General features: G+C 52.3%; 2 protein-coding genes across 4 annotated transcripts in view; one reads left to right on the top strand and one right to left on the bottom strand.

Annotated features, from left to right (window-relative positions):
* OPA3 (outer mitochondrial membrane lipid metabolism regulator OPA3) overlaps positions 1–11,927 on the top strand; it is a 74,967-nt gene extending 63,040 nt beyond the window's left edge. The window contains exon 2 of the mRNA XM_045808702.2: positions 9,846–11,927. Coding sequence (XP_045664658.1) covers positions 9,846–10,240 — 395 coding nt within the window. The 3' untranslated portion in view covers positions 10,241–11,927. The remainder of the gene's footprint in view (positions 1–9,845) is intronic.
* Positions 11,928–12,028: 101 nt separating this feature from the next.
* VASP (vasodilator stimulated phosphoprotein) lies at positions 12,029–24,860 on the bottom strand. 3 transcript variants are annotated; one of them, XM_045808943.2, is made up of 13 exons: positions 24,515–24,860; positions 17,591–17,762; positions 17,319–17,484; positions 16,166–16,259; positions 15,620–15,669; positions 15,250–15,488; positions 14,995–15,092; positions 14,367–14,418; positions 14,176–14,212; positions 13,892–13,937; positions 13,638–13,728; positions 13,006–13,063; positions 12,029–12,881 (listed from the first exon to the last, which is right to left on the bottom strand). In XM_045808943.2, exons 1-13 carry the CDS (start codon positions 24,517–24,519, stop codon positions 12,844–12,846), a joined length of 1,146 nt encoding a protein of 381 aa, XP_045664899.2. In that variant the 5' UTR covers positions 24,520–24,860; the 3' UTR covers positions 12,029–12,843. The 3 variants fall into 3 exon arrangements, with proteins under 3 accessions (XP_045664899.2, XP_045664831.2, XP_045664771.2); XM_045808875.2 differs by having other exon boundaries at positions 14,176–14,209; positions 14,995–15,095; positions 24,515–24,859; XM_045808815.2 differs by having other exon boundaries at positions 14,995–15,095; positions 24,515–24,858.
* Positions 24,861–26,853: the final 1,993 nt, after the last annotated feature.

Below are 26,853 nucleotides of genomic sequence, written 5' to 3'. Positions count from 1 at the left end.
GAACCCCAGTTCGATTAGGCATAATCATGTGGCCAGCCAAGAATGTTGGACTCCCCCACAGGGAAGGGTGGCTCCATGACACGAAGGCCAGTCTGCTCCGTGGGGTTTCCGGGAAATCCAGTGGCTTCCTCATAAGAAGGGACAGATCAGATGCACAGGCTTTCTGACCAGCCCTGCCCTGCCCACTGCCCAGAAGGAGGATATGGCCCCCCAGCGGGACAGCAGGCATCTTTGGGGCATGTGGCTAAAGTCCCCATCGTGAGGGAGGTAAGGCTGAGAGAGAGGGAGCCTGGGTGCCTGGTGACATCCTGGGGCCACCACGGCAGCCCCGGCTGCTGTCCTCGCGCCCTGTGGTTGTGGGAGAAGAGTAGTCCCCATGTGGGGAAGCCAGGGGATGCTCATTTCTATGTCCATCCCTGGCTGACAGCAATGGCACATCCCGGAGCCAGGAGAGGGGCTTCGATTCTGGAAAACTGAACACCCCACAGATACAAGCACTCATTCCTCAGGCCACTGCTGTTTGGCGGGGTCCCCCTTGGGCTTGGCAAGGACCCTTTGTCATCAGTCCGAGCGCCCTGCTCATGACAGCATCTGCTCCTTTCAGTGGCAGACGCTCCGAGACCCTGCCGTGTCGTTTTGTTTGTTTAAACAGTTTTATTGAGGTATAATCTTCATGTCGCAAAATTCCTGTCTCCAGTGGACACTTTTATTATTTTTAGTAAATTTATCTAGCTGTGCAACCATGACCAAAATTCAAATTTAGAATATTTCTATCACTCTAAAGAGATCCCGTGTGTCCATTAGCAGTCACTCCCCACACCCCAACACCCTCACCCCCTCACCACCTCACCCCCTGCCCTACCTCCTACCCCCTCCCAGGCCCCACTAATCTACTTCCTGTCTCTATAGATTTCCCTGTTCTGGACATTTGGTATAAAAGGAACCATACACTATATGGTCTTTGGTATCTGGTGTCTTTCACTCAGCATGATGTTTTCAGGATTCGTCCATGTCGTAGGATGGATCACTGCTTCCTTCCTTTTTATGTATTAATAATACTCCACCGAATAAACACACCACATTTTATTCATCCACTCACCAGTCAGTGGCCACTGGGTTGTTTCCACGTTTTGGCGCTTGTGAATAACACCACTGCGAACGTTCGCACACGAGCGTGTGGACGTACGGTGTTTCTCTTGCGTAGATACCTAGGAGTGGATTTGTTGGGTCTTACAGTAAATTGGTGTTTAACTTTTTAAGCAGCTGCCAAACTGTTTTCCAAAGTAGCTGAACCACTCGACATTCCCACTAGAGGCAGATGAGACTTGCTTTCGCTCTGAAGCCTTGCAAGCACTTGGGGTTTTTTGTTGTCTTGATTATAGTTATTCTGGTCAGTGTGATGGTATCTCATTGTGGTTTTGATTTCTGCGCCTCTGATGACTGATGTGTCGAGCATCTTTTCATGTGCTTATTGGCCATTGTATGTCTTCTTTGGTGAGATGTCTGTTCAAACCCTTTGCCCATTTTAATTGGATTATTTATCTTCCTAATGTTGAGTTTTAAGAGTTCTTTATATGTTCTGGATACAAGTCCTTTATTAGATAATAATTGAATTATTATTAGATTATATTATTAGATAATAAATATATTACTATATATCAATATATAATAATATTATTATATATTATTTGCAAATATTTTCTCCCAGTCTGTGGCTTGCCTTCTTACTTTCTTAATAGTATAAAATTCCTTTTTGTTTTTTTGAAGTAAGCTGTATGTTCCGTGTGGGGCTTGAACTCCCCACCCAGAGATCAAGAGTTGTGTGCTCTACCCACTGAGCCAGCCAGGTGCCCCTAAAATTCCTTTAAAAAAAAAAAGATTTTTTTTTAAATATTTTTTTTATTTATTCGACAGAGAGAGACAGCCAGCGAGAGAGGGAACACAAGCAGGGGGAGTGGGAGAGGAAGAACCAGGCTCCCAGCAGAGGAGCCTGATGTGGGGCTCGATCCCAGGGCCCTGGGATCACGCCCTGAGCTGAAGGCAGACGCTTAACAACTGAGCCACCCAGGTGCCCCCCCCCAAAAGTATTTTATTTGTTTGTTTGTTTAGAGCATGGGTTGGGGAAGGGGCAGAGGAAGAGGGAGAGAGAAAATCTCCAGGAGACTTTACACTGAGTGTGGAGCCTGACACAGGACTCGATCTCATGACCCTAGACCATGACCCAAGCTGAAACCAAGAGTTGGATGCTTAACCAACTGAGCCACCCAGGCTCCCCTAAAGTTTTTTTTTTTTTTTTTTTAAGTAGTCTCTACACCCAACGTGGGGCTCAAACTCACAGCCCTGAGCTCAAGAGTCGCATGTTCTGGCTGAGCCCGCCAGGTGCTCCTGTGTTTTAGTAGATACAACTAAAGCCTCACTGGTCCCGCCCGCCCCACTCCCCGACCTGCCCTGATGGTGCTGAGTATTATTGCACGTGAGACTTTATACTTTTCCTAGATGCGTATGTGTCCGTCGTCCGTGCACGTTCTTGTTTTTATCACGCTGTATGTATCTTTTGGAACTTGTATGTATTTTCACTCCATATTATGTTTTGGGGGATTTTTCCATTTTGAAATGCATTTTTCCGTTTTGAAAGCTCCTTCACTCTTTTTATTTTATTTCTCTTTTGAAATTATGACATTCGGTAGTAGTGAAATATTTCAGAATTGACGGTCAGTTGGCAAAAGCATGCCTGTGGATATCGGTCACCGCCAGGAAAGCAAACATGAGTGATTTCATCATTTTTTGCACTGTACCATTTTAACTACTGTGCTTGACAACCTTACAGATTGTGACATAAAGGCCCGCTCCATTTTAGGCTGAGTTTCCATTTCGAGCCTTTACCTTTAAGGGACTGTTTAGGTTTAGATTTATGGAGGACACAGACATATGAAATTTGAACTTTTAAAAAGATTGTGGAAAAAAAAATCACACTTTAAAATTATATTATGAAACTTTGTAGACCCTCTTAACCATCCATCAAATTTTGTGGGTTTTCCATCAAATTTTGTTTTTTTAAGTAAGAAAGGAGTGTGCTGTCATTGTGTCCTAGAGTCTTCCTCTATTTATGTATGTATGTATGTAAGTAATCTCTATGCCCAACGGGGGCCCCGAACTCATGACCCCGGGGTCAAAAGTTGCACGCTCCACCCACTGAGCCACCCAGGTGCCTTAGTAGTCGCTGGCAACCAGTTTCCAGAGTGAGTGTCCTCAATGACCACCTCCAAGCCTAATTAGTATTTTCCTGATGTGTAGTGGAGTTCAGCATCCTTTCACGGGTCTGTCTTGTGGCCACTCAGATGTCACCCTCCTTCTCCATCGGGTGGTCCACCCTTCTCTTACTGATTCAGTGACTGCATGGCCCGAATCTGAGTTCTTCGTCAGAGAGCCGTGTGGAAAATGATGTTTCCCAGCCTGGAATTTGCCTTTTCCTTTTCTTGCTGGTGTCTTTTGAGGAATGGAAGTTCTTAATTTCAATATATTTTATTTATTTATTTTTAAGTTTATTTATTTATTTTCTTACGTAATCTCGACACCCGACGCGGGGATCCAAGTCCCAACCCTGAGGTCGAGAGTCGCCCACTCTTCCGACTGAGCCAGCCAGGTGCCGCTTAATTTCCGTGTATTTTAGTGTGTCAAACTTTTTCTTTATGGCTAGTCCTTTTTATGTTTTATTTAGCAGTTACGAGTGAATATCGCTCAGGTCAGAGTTATGATGATACTTTCCTCTGCTTTTTCTAAAAGTGTTATTTTTGTGCCTCTGACATTTTGATCTGTGATCTCAATGGAATTGATTTTTGTGTTACCATGTGAGGTAGATGTCAAAGTTTGTTTGTTTTCCCCTCTGTGTATATCCAGGTGACCCAACAGCGTGTATTGAAAAGACCGTCCCCATTGCACTACAGTGTTGCTTTTCTCACAAGTCATGGGACCTGACCATCCATGGGTGGGTAGTTTTGGATTCTCTGTTCTGTGCCGTGGGTCTGTTCGTGTGCACATACCACACTGTTTTGGTGATTATAGCTTTATATTAGCTTCATATCTGGTAGTATAAGGACTTCAGCTGTGTTTTTCTTCAAGGGTACTCTTTTTGGCTCTTTGCATTTCTGTATGCATTTAAAAATCAGACTCTTAGTTTCCACAAAGGAACTTGCTTAGACTTTGTTTGGTGTTGGACCAAGCTGTGGATGAATTCAGGAAAAGTTGATATTTTCACACTACCATTGATTCCAAGTCACCACAAACCCTCTCTGAAGAGATTGTAAAAAATTGTCAGCACACCCCAACCTGCATTATGAAGCTACTATCACCATGACACCCAAACCTGATACGAACTTTGCAAAAACAAACGTCTAGCTCTCTCATGCACAGAAGACACAAGTATCCTCAAAAAATCTAGGAGATCAAGTCCAACAATATATAAAAAAGAAAATATATCATTTCAGAAATCTTAACATTTTGAAAAAAAATTAGTCCGTGTAATTCATTATATTTACAGGAATAAAAAGAAGAAATGATTTATTATCCTTTAGGTAGGTACAGAAAAGATATTTAATGAAAGTAGACATCCATTCAGGATTTAAAACAAAACTCTCAGAAAACTAGGAAAAGAGGGGACTTTCTCAATTTGATAGAAACCTACGGCAAATATCATACTTTCTCCCTTGATGTCTCAAAGGAACCAAGGAATAAATGGCAAAAGAATTGGGAAGGAAAAAATTGTTTTTATTTGTAGATGACTAGATACATACAGTCTAAAGAATCTACAGACAAACTACAAGAATAAGAAGTATAAGAATTTTTCAAGGTCACTGGATTCAAGGTCAATATACAGAAATCAATTTATTCCTATCATCAGTACTACAAACAAATAGAAAATGAAATTTTACAATGATGCCATCAAATAGTATCAAAAAGGGGTGCCTGGCTGGCTCAGTCAGTAGAGCATGAGATTCTTGATTTTGGTTCAGGTCATGATCTCAGGGTCGTGAGATGGAGCCCCACATTGGGCTCCATGCTGAGTATGGAGCCTGCTTAAGATTCTCTCTCTCCCTCTGCTGCTCCCCCCATCTCATGCTCTCTCTGTCTCTCCAAAAACAAAAACAAAATAGTATCAAAAATATCTAATATATTGTTATAAACAGAACTAAATATGTATAAGACCTCTACTCTGTAAACTACAAAACATTATTATTTTTTGTTAAGATTTTATTTTTAAGTAATCTCTACCTCCAATGTGGGGCTCGAACTCACAACCCTGAGATCAGAAATCTCATGCTCCACTGAGTGAGCCACCCAAGCGCCCCTTGAGATAAATTTTAGAAGACTTAAATGAAGAAACGAAGAGAGATACCATGTTCATGGATTAGAAGATTCAATATTGTGAAGATGTCATATGTTACTAAACTGATTTATAGATTCAAGGCAATCCCAATTACAATCCCAAAAGCTGTGTGTATGTCTGTATGCACATGTTTGAGTTAAATAAACTGATTCTGAAATTCACAAGGATGGAGTCTGATTTGTCCCCAGACCACAGTCAGAGAAGACACCCTGCCTGCTATTTAATGGTGGCATTTGTTGAACCTTGTTATGACCCAGTCCCAAGGTTTTCACCTTGACCATGCCCACCAGAGACGAAAACGAATTCACATACCTCACTGATGCTTTGCTCTCAACAGAAACTCGTCCTGGCCTGCTCTGGAATGGGGACATCCTGCAGGTGTCCCAGATCAGCGTCCTGCCCCTGAGTAGTTACCTGCCCCAACAGTTCAGGGTGAAAGGAACCAACACACACCTCTATCACAAGATGTCTGCTGCTCATTTAAAAACTAATTTCAGACAATAAAACAGTCTGTATGAAAACAGTAGAGGTTGGTAGGGGGTTGGGCGCGGGTGAGTTCTTTCCAAAGATCACCCTGGAGAGATGTTCAGAGGCCTTAAAAATCATGCTAAGGACTTTGGCTTTTTGCTGAGGACACTGTGAGCCATAGCATGTTCTGCGCAGGGGAAGGTCATGGTCAGATTTGTGCTTTAGAAAGACTCTTCTGACCACCTTGTGGGGGCTATGTTGGAGGGGGAAAGGGTGGGAGAGGAGAGGCCTGGATCAGGGCAGGGGCTGCAGGGAGGGAAAGGAGGACGTAGAAGGCCCCAGAAGAGAAACTACCTTTGGGTCAGCATCTGGTGTCAGTCGTGCCTCGATTTTGACATTGGCTGGGCAGGTCCTGCCCATTCCCTGCACCATAACTTCAGCTGCAGCTTTCCAGTTAACACCATGCGTCCACATCGTCAGAGTTCTCACTGAGCTCACTTACCAAGATAGAGATGTGATAAAGCTGAGTGGCGACTCTAATCTTGTCTGTGTGTTTGGATCTTTTGTAATACAATGTTTTAATAAAGAAGGACTGTGAAAATCACAAATATGGTTGCCAAAACCCCCTGAAACTGATAGATGTACTAAAAGGGAAAGTTAATGAAAGCTACCAGAATGTGGAAGGAAGAAAGGGAAGAAAACAAGGAGAAGGACATCTAGAGGCTTGGAGGGTCACTGCAGGCAGCGCCTAGACTGGGACGGGTGCCAGAAGACACAAAGGGGAAATGGAGAGCAGGAAATGCCTAAGGTGTACAAAGTGAGGGACTCATCGAAATCACCCTTACTTCTGACACCGACTGCAAGTTCGGGGGTCCCCACAACACCCCCCAGTTTCGATAACTTGCTAGAAGGACTCAGAGAACTCACTGAAAACTGTTACACTCCTGGTTACAGTTTATTATAGCCAAAGGATACAGATTACAATCAGCCAAGGGAAGAGGCACAGAGAACGCAGCCCAGGAGAATTGCAAGTGTGAGCTTCCAGCCGTGGACAGCACTAACCTCTCCCAGCAACAATGAGTGACAAACGCACGGAGTATTGCCAGCCAGGAAAGTTCACCTGCGCCATGGCATCCAGGGGTTTCAGTGGGGATGGGACATACAGACCAGATTTACCACCTGTGTAGCTGATTTTAGTTTCTAGCCCTTCTGAAGGTTGAGCTGACACCTACCACACGGCCCAATGCCCCCACCATAAATTACATTGCTAGTATAGATTATCTGGCCTGGCCCAAGGCTCCAGGTAAACAAAGATGCTCTTATCTGGCGGGACATTCCAAGGGCAAAGACCAGATCTCTGGGTAAGGTTAATCCTTACATGCACGGACAAGAAAAATTCCTAGGAATAAAGAGAGAAACAGGGTTCAGATAGAAGGGTATGAAATAAGGGAAACTTCCTCATAGGCCCATTCTGGTACAATGTCAGTATCACAGGGATGACAAGAAAGCCCCTCTGCCCATTACAGGTAATGAAGTTCTCCCAACTGCTGAGAAATGTGATTTTGTCTTTTATGTGTGTGTGTGGTTTTTAGAAAGATTTTATTTATTTATTTGACAGAGTGAGAGCACAAGCAAGGGGAGCAGCAGAGACAGAGGGAGAAGCAGGCTCTCCACTGAGCAGGGAGCCTGATGTGGAGCTCGATCCCAGGACCCCGAGATCGTGAGCTGAGCCAAAGGCAGATGCTCAACCGACTGAGCCCCCCAGGTGCCCCAGGAGTATGATTGTGAGCCAGTAATTCTGGCCTAGAAATTATCGTTTATCTAGTCCAGGGTGAAAGTGGAAAAAGATATTTCAGATATGCAAAGATTCAAAATACTTATGTACCAACCACTCTTTCTGAAAAAGGTACTTAAGGAGATACTTCAGCCAACCTAGAATGGAATTCCACAAAGAGTCGGTTCCTTGAGAGGAAGAACAGTGTGAAGGAGAGCAATGTGAAAACAGGATGAGAAGACAGCCCCTTGGCAGCCCAGAAAATAGCTTACAGGTCCACAGCTGACTACTTCATAAAGAGAATATGACAAAAAAGAGAGAGAGAGAGAGAGAGAGAGAGAATAGGAGCAAAGAGCTGGATGGTCTTGGTCACATGGTGAGCTAGGTGTTGCTGGATCACATCTGGCATTTGTGGTGAGAAACACCACTCTAGGGAAAACTAAAAGCTTCATACGGTAAAATAAAACTCTAACTATGAGAAGACTGGGTGCCTGGCTGGTTCAGTGGGAAGAGTGTGCAACTCTTAATCTCAGGATTGTGAGTTCAAGCCCCATATCGGGCATGGAGTTTACTTAGATAGATAGATAGATAGATAGATAGATAGATAGATAGATAGATAGATAAAAAATAAGTATGAAAAGACTAAAAAGTGGCATGACATGTAGCAACGTTTAGAGGTTACTGCCTCAGAACACAAAAACAAAATTACATCTTCATTACAGGTTCACAGTGATTAGTATTTACATAACCTTAATTCTATACATGCTCTATATTTTCCTTTTGAGACTCAGTCTATGGACAAAGCACTGAAGACTTATTTTAACCTTAGAAAGACACCATGGCGGGGCACCTGGGTGGCTCAGTCAGTTAAGTGGCTGCTTTTGGCTCAGGTTGTGATCTCGAGGTCCTGGGATCAAGCCCCGCATCGGGCTCCCTGCATGGCGGGGAGTCTGCTTCTCCCTCTCCCTTTGTGCTCTCTCTCTCAAATTAATAAACAAAATCATAAAAAAGAAAGAAAGACACCATGGCAATGTAAAAAAAAGTAATAGTATGGGGGAGTGACCGTAAGAGGTGGGGGAGCGGAGGGCAGGGGGGCCATTGATATGCTTATGGGTACACTTGTCAGGAAGTTGAGGCAATAGGCATATTATCTACAATGACAAAGATTACCGATAAACAGTAAAAAATTAAATTAAAATCACTTGTAAAAATTGAGAAGGGGGAAGGACAGGATACAGAAGATGTGATAAAGTCACATACGGGGCGGGTGTCAATAGAACATTCAACACAGAATATCTTTAAAAATCTAACTTAGTAAGTCAAGAAATGGAGGTATAAGCTTGTTCTTTGGCATCATGGGGTTAAACTGGAAGAAACCAATGCAGAAAAGACCAGAAGTGGTTGGAGTGGGAGCAGGACTGAAGCCGGAGGCAGGAAGGCGGACTTCGGGTTTTCAGTCTACCCCCTTGCGCATAGTCTAAATGATTCCCCCCATGTGCATGTGTTAGTCTTCTACCTAAAAGGAAAGGAAGGTAATCGTGTCAGGCTGGCTGCTGGGGGGTGGGGGGGGTGGAGTATAAGATGTTTTCAGAAATTCATTTCTTAATGAGCTCGGGAAACCCGTGTTTTCCCGGTCAGTATCTATGTATTTATGGATGGATTTTAATGATTCCTGGAGTGACTCGGGTTTCAACACCCAAGCTCTGCTTGTGTTGTGTTTATGAACGATGAATGCTCCTAGTCCTTATTCACCTGCATAAGTGATTAGGTAAAGGAGTTGTTAGCACAGGCTGGCTCAAGCCCAGAGCTCCTTCCGAAGCCCCAAACCCCATAGCGAACACGCGCCTCGGGAGATCGGAAGTGTCAGCGCCACCTTCAGAGGAGGAGGGGAGGCGCCTGGCGGGCCCTCGAGCGCACTGAAGCAGCAAGCTGTGCACCTGCCCCGGATTTGTGACCCCCCCACCCCAGAGGTGCGGCCCCCACTCAGGACCTCCCCTCCAGAGCAGCATCTCTCATCTTCTGGACGCTTTCAAAAACAGCGTCCCCAGGCCAGATCACCCACTCGGCCCCTGCGCCGGCCCTCTTTAAGGCGCCCACTCCCTAACGCTGGCGATTCTGGCTGCCGTGTCCCCGTCGCTCCGACCAGGACACCGAGGCGTCGAGGGGCGGGGATTGCCGCGGCTCCCGCGCAAAAGATCCCTTACCCCTCTCCCCCCGCAGTGTACCACTGGGCGGAGATGCGGGCCAAGATGCGCCTCATGGGCTTCAATGCACAAGCCGTCAAGCCGCTGAACGAGGACGCAGCCGCCGAGCTGGGCGCCGAGCTGCTGGGCGAGGCCACCATCTTCGTCGTGGCCTGCGGCTGCCTGGTGCTGGAGTACTGGCGCCACCAGGCGCACCAGCGGCGCAAGGAGCGAGAGCGGCACACCGCCTGGAACGCGATGCGCGACGAGGTGGACCACCTGGCGCTGGCGCTGGAGGCCCTGCAGGATCGCGTGCAGGCGGCGCCGCTGCAGAGCGCGGTGGAGGAGCTGCAGGCGCAGATGCGGGAGGTGCGCGCCCAGCTCTGCCCCCGCGACCCGCCGTCCGCGCCCCAAGCAACGCCCAAGGAATAGGGGGCCGTGGACCTTGGTCTTCGATGTGGCTGTGGTCTGGGCTGTGACGTCTCCGACGTGACCTTCTGTCCATACTGTCCCTTCCTGAACCGGCCCAGCTAATACCACCTGGTCCTTTTAGAGGCAAAAGGGAGGCTGGACTGGGGCTGAGGCAACCAGGCTTTTAGTCACCACCCTACTAATCTGCCCAGTGGTACCTTCCACGGGGACTCCTCACCCACCGGTGGAACGTTCCAACAGGAGTCCCCCTTGCCCCCCACCCCCAAACCCGGCCCAGTCCACTGACTTAGCACTTTCTAATGATAAGACATTGTCTTCCATTGGATCCCACCCACCCACTACTAGGTGGGCCAGCGGGACACATGGACCTTAGCTAACCCACTCTGTCACTCACACCTCCACTTATCTGAGTGGCTTCCCGCCCCCATTACACCAGAACACCCTTTCCCCCTTCTTCATTGGTAAAGACCATCGTAACAAAAATGCAAACTCCCAGGGGACTTGGGGACCCCATCATTTTCCATCTACCTCACTTGGGAGGGGACAGGATGGATCTTGTTGTCTTAGCTTCAGTGAGTACCCCCGTGGCTCCTGCCTTCAGTCCGCCCTCCATTGGTACCTCAATTGGTCATCCCCGCAAGTGGTTCATCCCAACACACCCCCACTTTAGTCTGTGCCATAACCCATGGAAAGGCTGTGCAGGGTCTCCCCGCCTTCTGTGGTCTGTTCCAGCAGGACTTGGTCCTTTGAGGTAGAAAAACCGGTCCTGCCTAGGGATGAACCATTCTGTTTTGGTCTTAGCTTTGTTTACCTGTCTGAAGTTCTGGGTCTACTGTTGTCCTTGTCCACTGTCCTCTACTAGCCCCTCATAGGAACCCCCACCTGTTCCCCTACTACATGGGGCACTTGTCACATCTCCCATCTCCATCCAAACCTGCTCGAGTACTCAGGGATTCCTTCTTCCTTCTTGCCTTTGGACTGGTCACCCAGCCCACCCTCACCCTCCTTCCTACAGAGGCTTCCTCCGGTGGGATCACCTGCCCCTCAGCCCTAAAGTTCCCCACCCCCATCCAAAGGGAATATTCCAACCAGGCAGTTTATCTACCCCACCTACCCGCTGCCAACCCATAGAACCGCTAAGGGGGTGTGTACGAGCTCTGTGATTTCTGAATTATATTTTTTTAAGACCGTATTTTATAATTAAAGGAGCTCTGGGGTAAAGAAGTCATCTTTAGGGGCGCCTGGGTGGCACAGCGGTTAAGTGTCTGCCTTCGGCTCAGGGCGCGATCCCGGCGTTGTGGGATCGAGCCCCACATCAGGCTCCTCCGCTATGAGCCTGCTTCTTCCTCTCTCACTCCCCCTGCTTGTATTCCCTCTCTCGCTGGCTGTCTCTCTCTCTGTCGAATAAATAAATAAAATCTTTAAAAAAAAAAAAAGTCATCTTTAAGAATGTGTCTGAGAACCATCGCATCCATCTGCAAAATGGGTTCAAGTCTCATTGGTTTTAGCAGAGAGGCTGGGAGGATTCCCAAAGGAACGGGGCAGAGTCATCCTATAAGCTGTTTCCCAGATGGGGAAACTGAGGCCCTGGGGTAGCAAAGGGACTTGCCCAGTGCCACACAGTGAGGGACTGTCCTTAGGTTTCTCAGGGTGGTAGACTGGTTGCTGTAACGTGGGAACTGGAAGAGGTGAGGGCGGGAAGGAAGAAGAGGGGAAGGTGGATTACTGTGGGAGGGGCACACCCCCATCATCATCATCAGAGCGGCCCTTCGAATCAATCCAGAAATCTTCACGTTTATAAAAAACTGGCAGATTTATTCCGTCGGGGCCCATTTTCAAGAAGCTAAAGGTGAAGGTGGGAGAGGAGAGGTTTCCTCCCCTTTTCCTTTCTCCCTCATCTTATTATCCCCAAGGGTAAAAATGGCCTGGACCCCAAAACCTACCCAAATAAAAAACCGAAAAACTGAGGTTCCAAAAAGTTATAGCATCTTAATTCCTCATAGAAAAGTGAAAGGAGCCAAAGGGAAAGGAGTTCCCTGGGGTGGGGGTGGAGGAGGTGCCCCCAGCCTGGTGGGACATCCCCCCCCCTTAAATAGCTGCCCTAAATGGGACAAGCCTGGGGGCACAGCATTTAAAAACTCCCCACACCCCAATTTTATCAAAACCAAAGAGAAACAAAATTTCCCTTTCTCCCCCCAACCTAAATATATATATATATATTTTCTTTAAAAAACAAAAATTCGAAGGCATTAAGCGTTAAAGTGAATCTAGAACAAGGGAATGTGAAATTCCCTCCTTCCTTCCCCCTTACTGTGGGGTTAATTGGTACATCCCCAGCAGAGGAACCAGCCCCAAGGGGATGGCAGAGGGGAAGGACCAAAGGGAGCAAAGGGTGGGGGCCTCCCCAGCCAATCAGCAGCCAGTATGGGTGTGGGCGTGGGGGGCCAAGGAAGCCACACCCCTTTGGAATTTTCCAAGTAGGACGGGGAGTGGGGAAGATGCATTCCTGTGTAGTCTCCGGCCAATTCCAAGTTGAGGCAGGGAAAGCGGGGTGACAGGCGGGGTGCGCAGAAAGGAGATATGGTATCTTCCGGGCCCTGTGGTCAGGGGGAACCCCGCTTCCTCAGCTCCTGGACAAACGCTGGAAGGAAACAAGGGGCAGGGGTCAGGGGCAGAGCCTCTTCCGCCTTCCCTTCCAACACAGGGCCCTTTCCAGGAGACATGATGCCTCCAAAACAAATGTTTAAAATAAAAAACCACCTCACCTTCAATGATTTCCTCTTTTACTTTCTGTAGTTCCTTCCTCACCTCTTCCAGAAGCTCCTGGAAATAATGGGGTGCAACAAATCAGGAAGGGCGCTTGGACTTACATAAATGAAGCCACCCTTTCTTAATGACTGAAGGGCCAGAGGAAGAAGGTTCAAGACTCACCCCTGCCCCCCCCCCCAACCCACACACACAGTGACATCACTGATAAGGCCACAGAGTGACTGGAGAATTCTAGGGGAAAATTCTGGATCCTTGGAGCCAGATGAAAAGGACTGGAGAGCATCCAGGACCAGGGCTGGCAAATACATTCCAGTCTCCTGCCAATTCCAGGTAGTGCTGGCTGTCTGGGGCCAGTGTGCTGGAAAGGACTCTGGGTACTCATCACGAATGAGTGCAGTGATAGATTAGTAAGGTCTGTCATCAGTGCTGGAAGAGGAGGCTGTGCTATGTGTGTCATCCCTGATCTGATTCAAACTCTCCCTTTCTCAGGCTGGAAAACTGAGGTTTCTGAGGCCTTTTCATAGAATCACAGGACAGGCTGGTGTTAGAGTTTGGACCCGGATCTCCTTTCTTCCTGTGGCCCCTTTCTAGCCCCCAGACTTCACCCCTGGGCCCCTCTCGAAGCTACCTGTTTCACTCTCTCCAGGTCTGACTCATCACTGGAGCTGGGCGTAGAGGGGTGGGCCTCGGAAGTGGTCACGGAAGAAGAGGACTTCATCCTAGGAGAGTCGGTGTGGTTTGGAACAGAAATGCGGTTAGAGAGAGGGTCTGCCTCCCCTGCTTCCCGTTCCAGGGGTCGCATTGTGTTCCTTCCTACAAATTTGGCAAATCCCATCTATTTGTGGGGGGCGGGGGAGGGAGCAGGCAGCATGGATGGCCCACCTTGGCAAGGTTGTGCTGTTCTTCTCCCAGGGTCTCCGCACAGGTTCTGGGGGAAAGGCGACAAACCAGGAAGATCAGGGACACGGGGTCCCACCTCCATCTCCGCCCCCCCCCGCCCCGCCCCGAGCCCATCAGCCCCTGTTCAAGGAACCCCCTGTTCAAAGAACCTTCTTAGGAGACTACAATCCCCAGCATTGTTTGCAGACTCCCCCATGAGGGGGCATTCCACGTGAGAACAGGGTACCCTGAGACTTGTAGTTCCAAGGCTAGACTGGCTCACTCACCACTCTGGGCTGGGACTCTGGCCTCTGGCTCCTCCTGCTGGTGGGAAGTAAAACTGTCATGAGACCGCCGGCTCTTTCTTTGCTCCGGCTTCAAACCCCGCCCATTCCTATCACACCCCCGGCCCTCCCCAGTAGCCCTGCCCGAATGGTACAGCCTAAGGTGCGTATGGCAGGAAGAGCCCCTAACTCACATTGGCAGATTCATCCTTGGGGGGTTTCTCCCCAACTTGTGTGGCTTTCCTTCTGCAGGAGGGACAGGCAAAAACAGATGACTTCAGCCCTCCCTCAGCCACTCAGTAATTCTTACCAGAGTTCTAGAAAGGTGGAGTCTAAGGTGTAGAGTTCTGGAATTCTCCAAAGCTAAGGAAACTGGAGTTTTAGAAGTTAACGAGAGTGCTGTTTTCCAACTGGGGTGGGGGCTTACGATTCTCACATTTGGAAATCAAAAATTCTAAGGGTGGGAAGAAGTCTCTGTCTTAGACGGCTGGGATTCTAGGAATCTGAGTTTCCAAGATTCTGAGGCAGAATCTCCTACAGGGAGACCTCCTGAGGTCCTAGAATTCTGGGTTTCAGAACATTCCGGAGGCTACCTAGGTGGTTCCAAACCTCAGCCATCTCAGCAGAATGTAATCTCCAGCATTAAATCCCAAATCTGTCTGTCAGAGAGGGAACTTTCACCCAAAGAAACAAACCAAATGGGAATCTGAGCCCTCCCCCAACCTCGTCCCCTGAACTGGAATCTCCAGGTGGCAACTGCTGGTCTGAGGGGTTTCTTCCCAGAGCTTTCCAAGGCATTGATGGCTCCAGGCTCAGGCTCACCTCCGGGCCAGCATGGCGTTCATCTCTTCCATCAGCCCCCCACCCGTGCTCCGACTGCTCTCTGCTTTGGGGGCTGGGGGCCCCCCTGAGGCCTCCTCCTGCTGGAGAAGTTACAAAGGGAAGGGGGCTTTATGGGCAGGCCACTTGCCCCCCCCCCAGCCCTCCTGTGACACCCCCATCCCCAGCAACTCTGGCCTCATCCCATTATTCCATCAGGGTCGTCACCCCACGTCCTGCCCCACATGGCCCCCTCACCTTGCTGACTTTCCTGAGTTTGGCTCCAGCAATGGCTGCTGCAAGGCCGGGGGCCCCTGTTCCCCCACCACTGGGGCCTTGTGCTGTGGGGAGAGGGGGTGCAGGGGGCGGGCCTCCCCCTGCTCCGTGCCCTGCAGCTGAGACCCCTGAGGGGGCACCAGGGGGTGGGGGGGGCCCTGGAGGAGGAGGAGGTCCTGGAGGTGGGGGTGGCCCCCCAGCTGGGGGAGCAGGTGGGCCTCCTGGAAGAACACAGAAAAGGAGGGTGCTAAGAGAGAAGACTCACTCCTCGATGTCCAGCTGGCCCACCCCCTCCTTGGGGAGCCCCCCTCACCCTTGGTCCTCATCCCCCCCAAGGCCACCGAGCAATCACCTGCATTGGAGACTCGGCGCTCCATGTGCTCTGGGGGGCCCGGCTGCTGCCTGGGAAGGGGTGATGGAGCTGTTGTCACTCAGGGGCCCAAGGATGGCCAGCAACCTCCTGGCTCCCCTCCCAGGTCTCCAGGGAGGGTGACTGCCAATCCCCACACTTGCCTTCCTCCCCCAGGGGCCCAGGAAGAGATGGGGGGAAGGGCAGGGTCAGGGTGGGGCCAAGATGTTAGCATTCGAGTCATCAGACTCTCAAGAACATGTGAATTACAAAATGCCCAAGATCTTTTAAACAACCCACTTTGGGACTCTGGGAATGTGGGGGACCAGGACTTGAGGGGTCAGAAGGTTTCGCAACTCTGGGTGTGGGAGTTTCTCAGACTCCCGGAGATGGGGTTTTCTGAAAGCCCTTCATTTCTAGCCTGCTGGGAGTAGTAGGAACATTCTGGAAACTGAATGTTGGAGCGTTCTGGACTCTGGGAGGTAGGGGTTCTGGAATATCCTAGAACTCTGGTGCTGGTAAGGTTCTCCACCCAGAGGCTGGCCCCACCTTTTCTGTTGTTCCACCTCTTCTGGGGCGGGACCATTCTGGACAGACCAGGTGGAAGGTGCCGCAGGTGGTGGGGGTGGTGGAGGCCCACCTCCTAGAAGGCAGGAGTAGAAAACCATGGTGAGTCAACCCCAGAACTCTGCCCCACCCTGTGACACTGTGTCTCAGCTGTCCCAGGAATCCCTCCCAGAGGCGCTCTCTTCCTTCTTCCTGCAAGACCCTGACCCTCAGGCTGGGGTATGGTTGCGGGTCAGGCTGGGGTGTGGGATGAGGTTCGGCACCAGCCTCCCCTGACTGAGCAGATACGAGGCAGGTGCTGTGATGATTCCCAGTGAAGGCCTGCGGCGGGCAGTCACTTGCCTCTGGTCAGTCACTTGCCCCATGTCTTGCAGACCAGAATTTGCGTGAACAAGACCGATTCAGGCTGATTTCTAGCCTCCGGGCTCTTAACCACTGTCACCACCACTCAGACCCCAGCCCCAGAACTCTCTGGAAAGGTTGGGAGCCTCTTCCTCACCCACCTCCAGGCCTCTGGCCCCCATTACCTGAACCACCCACCGTACTTTTCTGTGTCCCCAGCCAAGCAAGCCCTTCCCCACTGGCACTCAAATGCCTGTCTCTGGGGGGATGTGAAGTCTGACAGCAGTCCCCCCAGACTCTAGTGCACTGCGGTCTCCTAAAGCCTCGCCCCTCAGAGTACTGTGGGTGAACTGACAGCCTCAGCACAGGGGCACTGGTTACAAATGCAGAGGCTCCGGCGGGCCCAGGCCCAACTGATTGGCGCACCAGCCCCGAGGATGCGTGTTCGTGCTCACGTCTAAGAAATACAACTAGAGATCTTTTTCTTAACAGCGAGGCGGGAAAACTAACTCATGACCCATCACTACAACGGCTATCTAGTGAAAGGGCACAGGGAGCCTTCTGGGGGCTGGAAGGATCTGGATTTGGATCTGGATCGGGGAGGTGGGCACCTGGGAGCATGCATGTGTAAAAACATCCCCTGCGGAATATACGCGGGTGCTCGTGGGGCACCCAGGAGCCTCTCCGAAGTCCACACCATAACTCTCCATGGTAGCCGTGCAGTAGCAGTCAACGAGAACGGGGGCTAACTCGGAAGTGGTAAAGCGCCGGGGGCCCCGCGGCCCCCTCTCACCTTCCAGGGCCTCCAGGGCGCTGGCCATGGCCGCTGCGAACTGCGCTGCGTCCTCCTTGCTCCCGAAGTTGAGGCCCCAGACCTGGCGGGCGTCGCGCCACTGGTGGAAACTGGGAGTGGCCTGGTTATACTTGATACCCCGGACGATGGCACAGTTGATGACCACCTTGGCGGGAGGGGGAGGGCGGGTGAGGATGGTGGGGGCGGGGGCGGGGCCCCGCAGCCCCGAGGGGGAGGGGAAGGGGAGGGGGAGGGGGAGGGGGAGGCTTCACCTGCTGTTCTGGCTGCATCTTCCAGCCGACGACCCGGAAGGAATTGGCGGTGGGGTTGTGGTAGATCTGGACTCGGCTGAAAGCCTGGGGGCCTGTGCCCGCCGGCACCCATCGCTTGTTGCTGTCATCGTAAAGCATCACAGTGGCCCAGGTGGAGCAGATAACCGTCTCACTGCGGGGAGAGGGCAGGGCGAAGGGCGGGTTAGCGGAGGGGAGCACGGCCCCCACCCTCCAAGTGGCCGGTCACCTGCATCCGGGTCTCCCAGGGACATTCAGAGCTTCCTGGCATGGGAGGGGGAGGGAGACACCCCGACAGGGGAGAGGGTCAGAGACAGGCAGATGGGGAGACCCAAGTAGAGGATGGGAGAGAAGCAGCCAGGTGGGACAGAGACAGACTGGAAGGGAAACAAACAGGTGAACTGGGACCGTGAGAGAGAGGAAGAGTCAGACGGATAGACGGGAAGAGACAAACATTCAGACGGATGTGGGGAGACCGGGGAGAAGGGAGAGACAGAGACAGACAGACTGGGAATGGGGGAGGGAACAAGTGGAAAGGCAGGGGCTGGAGACAGGCAAGGACGGAAGGGAGTAAGATAGGCAGATGGAGGAAGACAGAGTCGGGAGACAGCCAGACGAGGGGACTCAGAAGCGGGATGGTGGGGACCCAGCGAGATCTCTGGGCAACACTGGGGACTAGCCCCTGCCTGGTGCTCTCAGACTCAGTTTCCCTATCTCTGCCAGGGTGCTTGACCAGTCCCCCAGCCCCCACTCCCTGCTCAGGTCAGAAGACGAAGCCAAGCCTCAGGGAGGGGAAGGGTGAGGTCTGCAGGATGCTGGGCATGGATGCTAGATCCCAGGCTCTTCCGCCCCATCCATCCGGGTCCCGGGCACCAACGGCCACCAGCAGACACTCCCTGCTCTGTCAGGCCGAGGTCTTGGGCAATGATCCAGACGGCCCTGGCCCCGCCCTCCAGGGCAGGAGAAGGTCCCGTCCCCAGACAGTGCCAACCCAAGGCCAGGGCTGGGGTGCCCAGAAGGAGCACCTGCCCTGGCCTGGGGGTCAGGGAGGCCTCCTGCAGAAGGCCTTGGCAGGGAAGGGTCAGGAAACTGGTTCAGAGTTCAGGATCTGCCATCCACAGACCTGGGTTCAGATCCTCAGAGACACCTACTCCATGTGACTCAGGGAAGCCACCTTCCCACCCAGGTAACTCTTCTTCCTCGCCTGCAAAGTGGGGATCTTCCAGCCGACTCCCAGCGCAGTGGGAGGAGTAAATGGAGTCTGGGCACAGAAAGCACTTGGCACAGTGCCTGGCACGTACTGAGTGCTTAGTAACTGTCAGCATCCCTTTCACGGCACCCTGAACAGAAGACACCACTGGGGAGTCAGACGGCCACATCCCTCCGAAGCCCCCACCAGTCCTTCTGGGTTCGTTCCAAGCCCCCTCCCTCAGTGAGGAAACTCAGGCTTCCAGATGGGAAGTGACTTGCCCAAGGTCACACACAGACCAGGGGGAAGCACTAGTCCCCACCCCACCCCACCCCCCAGCGGACTTTTTCCTGAAAAGAGGAAGTTGGTGGTCAGGGGTTTCCGGGGAGATAAATTATACGGGCAATGGCTCTGTCTCAGCCAGGGCTGGGTGCTGGGGCGTGACGCTAATGTAAGAGACAGGGCAGGGAAAGCCCCTCGGCAGACCCAGTTCCTAGGCCAGGAAGCTGAGCCCCCGTTCCTCCCCATAAGTTTATACAGTTGAGGCACCTCCCTCTTACCAGGCACCACAGCTAGTCAGGCTCTCGAAGCCCTTTCCAGAGACACTCATTTCATTCTCACTGCAGCCCTTCAACATGGGCACTGTTTTCATCTTCGTTTGGCAAGTGAGGACTATAAATGGAGGCCCAGAGAGGCTGAGGGACTTGTCCAGGATCACACAGCTGGTAAGCAACAGAGCAAGGATTTGAACCCAGGCCACCTGGCTTTCAGGTCCCGGGTCTTCACCACCACCGGAGACTGCGTGGGCCCTACCCAAATATCAGGTGCTGTTTCCAGACAAGTGCAGCCTCGGGGACTGTTTCTGGCTCCCGCTGCCCCTGGCAGGGCTGGGTTAAGGCCTCGCCCACACCTGCCACTCACACCCAGGGCAGACTCTGGCCAGGCGCCCGGGGCTAGAGCTGCTACCCCACCCTGGCTGCACTTTGCTCTCCCAAGCAGCCTTGCCCTGCTGAGTGTCTGGCCTGGCTGGAGAACTGGGCGTCTGCTGAGTGACCCCAGGCTGGTCCTGCCCCTCTCCAGGCCACAGTGTCCCCATTACAGCACAAGGATCCTGTTAGAACACAAGTCAGATCGTGTCCCTCCTCTTCTCGGAAAGCTCCCGTGGCTCCCCGCAGACTAAAAGCCAAGTTCTCTCTGTGGTCTGCGCGAGCTGTGTGATCTCTGATCTCATCACTGCTTCCCTCCCTCAAGCTTGCTGTTCCAGCCCCACTGCTCTGTTCCAACCTTACTGGCCTCCCCGCGGCTCCTTCAGCATGCCAGACAGATTACCCCCTCAGGCCTGTGCATTTGTTCTCCCTCAACCTGTATTCTCACCTCCTTCAGGTCTCCGCTTACATGTCGCCTCTTCTGAGAAGCCCTCCCTGACTACCCTAGCAGGAAAAACTTCTCCTTCTGGTCCCAAGTTCCTTTCCGCAGCAGGGATCCTGCCTGATGGATCCCTGCCTCCGCTACCAAACCGTCAGGGCAGAGATTCTTTTTCTTTTTGTTCCCTGCTGTGTCCTGACAACCCAGAATGGTGCCTTGGCACGTAGTAGGTACTCAGTAGTTGCCGAATTAGCCAATTCGTTGTTCATCGTTAAAAGGAAAAACTCTCAACAAAGGCACTGTCGTTTATGGGTCAGCTTTTGTCCCAGATATTGTTTTAGGTACTGGGCCCCAATTTGCACATGACCTCGCGGCGGGGGCTCTGGTGCTTACCCTTTTAACAGATAAGCAACCGTGGGCACAGAGAGCTGAAGACAGTTGTCCCAGGTCATTCAGCAAGTACGCGGAGGGGCTCCTATTTGAACCCTGGTCTACCCACGTTCTTAACCTCATTTAAAGATGAGGAAAGAGCTAAGCAGAATTTTTTAAGAGGCGAGGTATAAACTGATGTGTATTGGCGGTTTAAAAAAAAAGGTGAGGGGCTATAAATACACCCGCACACAAGGGGGTGAGGTGATAGGGACAGAGGCAGCTTCTCAGGAGGCTAACTGGGGCTGCCTCGGAGGAGGGCCACCGACCGGGGCCTGAGGAAGGAGGGAGGAAATGGACGTTTGGTGCTGTTTACCCTTTTGAACTGCTTCTTTCTTTCCTCTTTTCCAACCACGGGCCCGTATTACCTAGAAAACACTAATTCATTACTTAAGTTCAAAAAATAAAACTCTAAACCAGGCAAAAGCTTGAATGGAAAAATCCCACAGCCCAGGAAGCAGGGAGTGGGTCTGAAACGGGGGTGCGCCTGATTCCCATGGGCTCCCCTCGCCAGCCCAGGACCCCACACCTCCCCCAGAAGTCCCTGCATTCGGGAAAACTCTCCAACATGTGGTGGATGACAAAGGCTATGTGGCTTCCAATCTGAGCTGCAGTTTCCAGCCCTGGAAACCAGAACTCACTGAGTTTGCTGTAAGGATTCAAAGAGATAAGAAAAGCCCTAAGCTTGGGACCTGGAACTTGGCACAGACTCCACACAGGCAGCTGGGCGTCAAAACAGGAGGAAGAGGGTTTCTCATCACTAGAGGCAATCAAGCATAGTCACTCTGGTTTACTCAAGCCTTCCAGATTAGTGGCTTGCCCTTCCTTCACCCCTTCATCCCCACCCCCTGCCCCGCTCAGGATTTACCCCACAGCCTCTTTAAACCATAAAACTTGTAATCCACCCCCAGCCCCCCATGCGCACACCACTACAACCCTTGCAAACCGCAAGTCTTTGAAGCAAGCCTGGGTAAGCAACCAGATCTAGGGTCTTTGGGTTTGTGTGGGTTCACTCTAATCCCTCCTCCCCGATAAGCCTCAGTTTCCCATAAATGAACAGGAAGGTAAAGGGTTTGTTTCGCTTATCTGCATTATCTGAAGTGTTCATATAGGAAAAACATGTTACGTGTGGTGGTGTTTTGTTTTTTTTTTAAAGACCATGAAAGGTTTTGTTTTCCTTTTTCTGTAATAATAGTATCATAGTCTGGAGACTGCCCTAAATGCAAATCCAGAGTTGCCTACTTTCAAACTGACTTTAATAGGTGATTTACTTAATTTCTCTGTGTCTCAGTTGTCCCATGGAGGGAGGCAGTCATAACAATACTGTGCCTGGCACAGAGTAGATGTTTGATCAAATGGTCTCTTATTGTTATTTTTAAAAAATTTGTTTAAGGTAACAACGATTACCGGGGCTTCTGGGTGGCACAGCGGTTAAGCGTCCGCCTTCGGCTCAGGGCGTGATCCCGGCATTATGGGATCGAGCCCCACATCAGGCTCCTCCGCCATGAGCCTGCTTCTTCCTCTCCCACTCCCCCTGCTTGTGTTCCCTCTCTCGCTGGCTGTCTCTATCTCTGTCGAATAAATAATAAATAAAATCTTTAAAAAAAAAAAAAGGTAACAATGATTACCATTACTGGAAGAGTAAAGAAATGGACCCAAATACTTCTAGAGTCCCTTCTGCCCTGAGATTCTCAGACCTCTGCCCCCTTTCTCAGCCTTCCCAGAATTCCAGCTGAGTCTCGCACACAGCAGACACTCAACAAATATTTGTCAAACTGGGAGAAAAAGAACTATATCTTGTAATTTTCCATTTTAACATCCTCTCTTCCTACTGCCCCCAAGGCTGTCCCCAGCCAAACCAGACAGAAATCAGAGGATCCCAGTCCCCTCCCCTCCCTCAACACTGCCTGTGAATTGCTGAGGGATCTCGGGCCAGACCTGTCTCTCTGAGACTCAGTTTCCCCAGCTGACCTCATCAAGGGTCTTTTTGAATCCTAGCTGTCCTGGAAGAGGGGGCACAGCCCAGCAAGTTGGGTGTGGCCACCAGCAGGGAAGACCCCTCGGGTTGGTGGGAGTAACCCTCTGGTGGGACACGAAGCAGCTCAACTCCTATCCACCCCCCAGGAGGTGGGAGGTTTGGCAGCATCCAAAAGTGGGGGGGCCCTGTGGGAGGACCAAGGCCTCCGGGACTGGGGGAGGGGGGCCGGGAGGCCGGCCCAGACACTGCTCCTGCCCTTTTACGGTCTCACAGTGAGTGAGGCAGCACTAACTCGGACATCCGCCATCCGCCTTCCACGGTGCCTGGGACCGGAAACGCGAGGGGGGGCGAGGGGCGGGGCTAGGGAGCAGTGGGAGAGTTGAGTCCCCTGGGAAGAGGGTGAGGGAAGAGAGCCTGGCTCCCGAAAAATGCCCCCTCTCCGGGGCAGGCCTTGAAGAGCTGTTGCTATAATGGGGGTAGGCAGGAGACCTTGAGGGTGTCTGTGGTGCCCCCTGGCTCCAAATTTTCCAACACTTTCACGTCAGAAGGAACACATACGGAGGGGACTGTCTAATGGTCATAAAAAGCAATGCCACTCTTGATGTCAGAGGGCAGAGGCCTGAGAACGTAGGGGGAAGTGGGAGGATGTGGGCACCAGGGGGTTAATCCCCAGGCCTCCTCAGGGGCCTCCCCCTCAAGCTGGGGGCTTTGGGGGCAGGAAGTCCCTGAGAGAGTGGAGGAAGGGAGATAGTATTGTCAAGCTCAGGCCCCAAGGGAGAGATTATGGGGGGCCGGGGAGAGTGGGGGAGGGTCTACGCCGGTCCCCCAGCCCACACCGGCCCCGCCCTCAGGTGAGCCCAGGAGTTCTGCGGGAGGACCGGGTAACACAAAATCCTTGGGTCCTTTGGGCCCCCCACCCCCAGGATTAAATTCCTGGGAAGATAGCTGGAACTATCTTGGAAGCCTGGATCCCAGGGGGAGAGGGCTGTGACCTTGAAGCTTTACAGCGCCCCCCCCCCCACCAACCCCACAGCACCGGATGGCCAGGAAGGGGGGCGGTGGTGAGAGCAGGGGGAGGCGCATGGTGGGGAAAGCAGCCGGCCCACAGCGCTCCTTGCCCGCCCCCCCACACCAGCTGTCTCGACAGGTGAGTCAGGAAGACAAAGGCCCCTCTACCCCCAGTTGCCGCGCCCCCTCCCTCCCCAGGAGGGCGCAGGTGGGGGCGAGGGGCCGCCCTTCTGGCCCCGGGCCGGGGAGCCGCCCTCAGTGCTAAGCGCTGGAGCTCCGTCCTAGGCACCGCTTGTTTTAAGCAGAGTGTGGGTGGGGAGCGGCGGGGGAGGGGAGTCCCAACCAGACCCTCGAGGCTGCGTCTGGGTCCGTGGGTCCGTCCACACCAACCTCCACAGGAGGACGAGAGCCCCCCAAATTTAGGGGGTTAAGTACCCCCAAAGTTAAGTAGCGAGGTCCCACTTGGGAAAGCTTTTTCCATCGCCACGTAAAGGGAGACCCCGCAAACCAAGGTCTACGTCGCAAATGTCTCTTCCAGGTCCCAGGGACCCCCAAACCGGTCCCCCCGCCATCCCTCCCAGAGCCCGAGTTGAGATCTGGGGGGAAGTCTGAGCCCTGCCTAAATCCTGGCCTCCATGCAGGGAGTATCTGCCAACTTGGAGGTTCTCTGAAAAGTCTTTAAGAAATTCGGGAGTCCTCGGAGCGCCCCCAAATCTGAGGGCTCCCAGGAGAACCTCACAGGCACCACCCCAAGCCTTCGGAGTCATGGCGAAGTGATCAGTATTTGGAGCTCGTCCAAGGGGCCTCGGCCTCAAATCCGAGGCCCCCAGTGCCCTGTCCCCAAATTCCAGCCCGGAGCAAGCTGGGGGAGGGGGACAAAGGCGGGGCGGCAGCCCGCGCGGAGCGCGGAAGGGTTTGGAGGCAGTTCGAGGCTCACCTCATGGCTGCTCAGCGGGAGGGCGGCGCACCCACGGGTGGGTGCTCCCGGGGCGGCCCTGGCTCAAGGTTCGGGGTTCGGGGCTGGCTCCAGATTCTGCTCAGTCTCCCCCAGGGTCCCGCCCCATAGAGTCCGGCTTCCTGGGGGGAACGTGGACGGGGCCGGGGCGGGTCCTCAGGCGCCTCCTCCCTCTGGAGGTTTGATCGGGGGTCCCTGCTGCAGAAAGGGGGTGCGGCGTCCTGTCCCCGGCGCGCCCCCTCGGCCGGCGGCGGGTACAATGTTACTCTTACTACTGTACTTCTCTTCGCTACATTTCGTTCCAAAATTCCACTCCCCGCACCCACAATGCCCTGCGCCTTAAAGGGGCCGCGGACACCTCAAGACAGTGGGGTGGGGGGGTGAAGGGCGCTTAAAAGGGCAACGCGGAACTCTAGACTTCCGCTATTTACCTCTTCCCCAACCTTATTGCCTAGGGATGCCCGCCGAGGGTCACCCCCAAATTAGGGGGCAAGTTTGGTGGAGGGTAAGGGATCCTTCTGATCCCTCGTTCTCTCCCACGATGGAAATTCCTAGGAGGATCTTAATGGGGACACAATTTCTTCTCACCCTCCCCAACGACTTCTCCATTTCTTCACATTCTGCTCAGTTGGGGGGGGGGGGCGAAGAGGATCTTCTGGTTAAGATAGATACTCTCAAATTTTCTCCCTTAAATGCTACCTTCAGACCCATAACGTCTCTCTTCTTTGCCAATTTATGAAGGGTTACAAAGGGGTGAACCCCCTTCCCCAGCACAGGAGGGGGATGGGCGGAGAGGGCCCCATCCCTCTCACCGCCCCCCGCCCGCCCCAGGAAGGTGAGGAGGAAGTGGGCCGAGGGGGCGCGGCCGGCCGCTGACTCACAGCCGAGGGGTGGGGGTGGGGGTGCGGCTGGACCTGGGTGGAGATGGGACTCCAGGTTCCCATGTGGGTAAAGCCCCTGGACCTCTCTCCACGCATGCCTCGCCATGACTCAGTGTCGCCCGCAGAGGATGGGGGGATCATCCAGAAGTAGGAGGGCGCGGAGGCAGGGGCACCCACCCTAGTGCTGGCTCCTAGGAATCCCCTCCCCCAAACGGCGGCTTGGGGCTCAGCCCCAACACCCTCCCAGGCTTCCGCAGCGGGTCCCGCAGGCCCCGCCCCATGTGACGCCACTAGTGGCCACTCCCCTCCCGTAGAGCGCCACCTGGCCGGGGTCAGGTGCCCTAGGCGTGGGCAGGATGCCTGGGACATCATCAGCTGAACGTTCACAAATGGGTAAACTGAGGCCTGGAGGTAAAGAATAACTCTGGGCCGTAGCCCTCTTGCCTGAGCCCTCAGAATCATAGTGGTGCCTGGGTGCGAGGTAGGAGTGTAAAACCAACAATTCGCAGACCCCAGTGACCGGGTGAGGGAATCACCTTGTCCAGCTTCACCTCATCCTTCGAGGCCATGCTCTGACATGAATTCCCCTCTAAAGAACTGAGTAATCTCCCCTTCTCTACCCTGCTCTGGGAGATCTTGAACGCTGGTCCGACTAAGTTATAATTACTTCCCGCTGTGTCTCCTCAGCTGTGAGTTCTTTGGGGACAGGGGTAGACGTGATCAGTTTCTGTGCCTCGGTCAATCCAGCCAAGCCCGGAACAGCAGCTCAACACACATTTATCCGCCAGAATGAGAACCCCAGTTCTGTGTGACCTCGGGCAATTTTTTTCTCCTCTCTGTGGCTCAGCTTTCCCATCTGTGAAATGGGAGGGCTGGTGCTTCTGTGTGCCACCTGCACTTCGGTCAGCAATGTTTTCTATAAAGGTCCAAATAGTAAATATTGGGGGCATATCAGACATAGGGTCCCTTTCACATATTCCCTTTTTTCCTCCCATCCTTTTAAAAATGTAAAAACCATTCTTAGCTCAGGAGCTGTACAAAACAGGTGGCAGGACCCTTACACTAGAGAGACTGGCATGTGTAATCAAGAAGCCTGGGGCGCCTGCGTGGCACACGGGGCGCCTGGGTGGCACAGCGGTTAAGCATCTACCTTCGGCTCAGGGCGTGATCCCAGCGTTCTGGGATCGAGCCCCACATCAGGCTCCTCCACTATGAGCCTGCTTCTTCCTCTCCCTCTTCCCCTGCTTGTGTTCCCTCTCTCGCTGGCTGTCTCTATCTCTGTCGAATAAATAAATAAAATCTTAAAAAAAAAATTAAAAAAAGAAGCCTTATCAAAGATCTTTGTGACAGCAGCGATGTGAGAGCAAGAAATTAGAAATAGTTTAAATGTCCATCAAGGGGCGCCTAGGTGGCTCAGTCGCTTAAGTGTCGCCTTTAGTT

The sequence above is a fragment of the Ursus americanus genome, chromosome 21 (assembly GCF_024610735.1).
Source record: "Ursus americanus isolate L20-20 chromosome 21, mUrsAme1.1.p, whole genome shotgun sequence".
NCBI lineage: Eukaryota > Metazoa > Chordata > Mammalia > Carnivora > Ursidae > Ursus > Ursus americanus.
The sequence above is the reverse complement of the archived record's forward strand: the minus strand, read 5'-3'. Positions and strand labels throughout refer to the sequence as shown.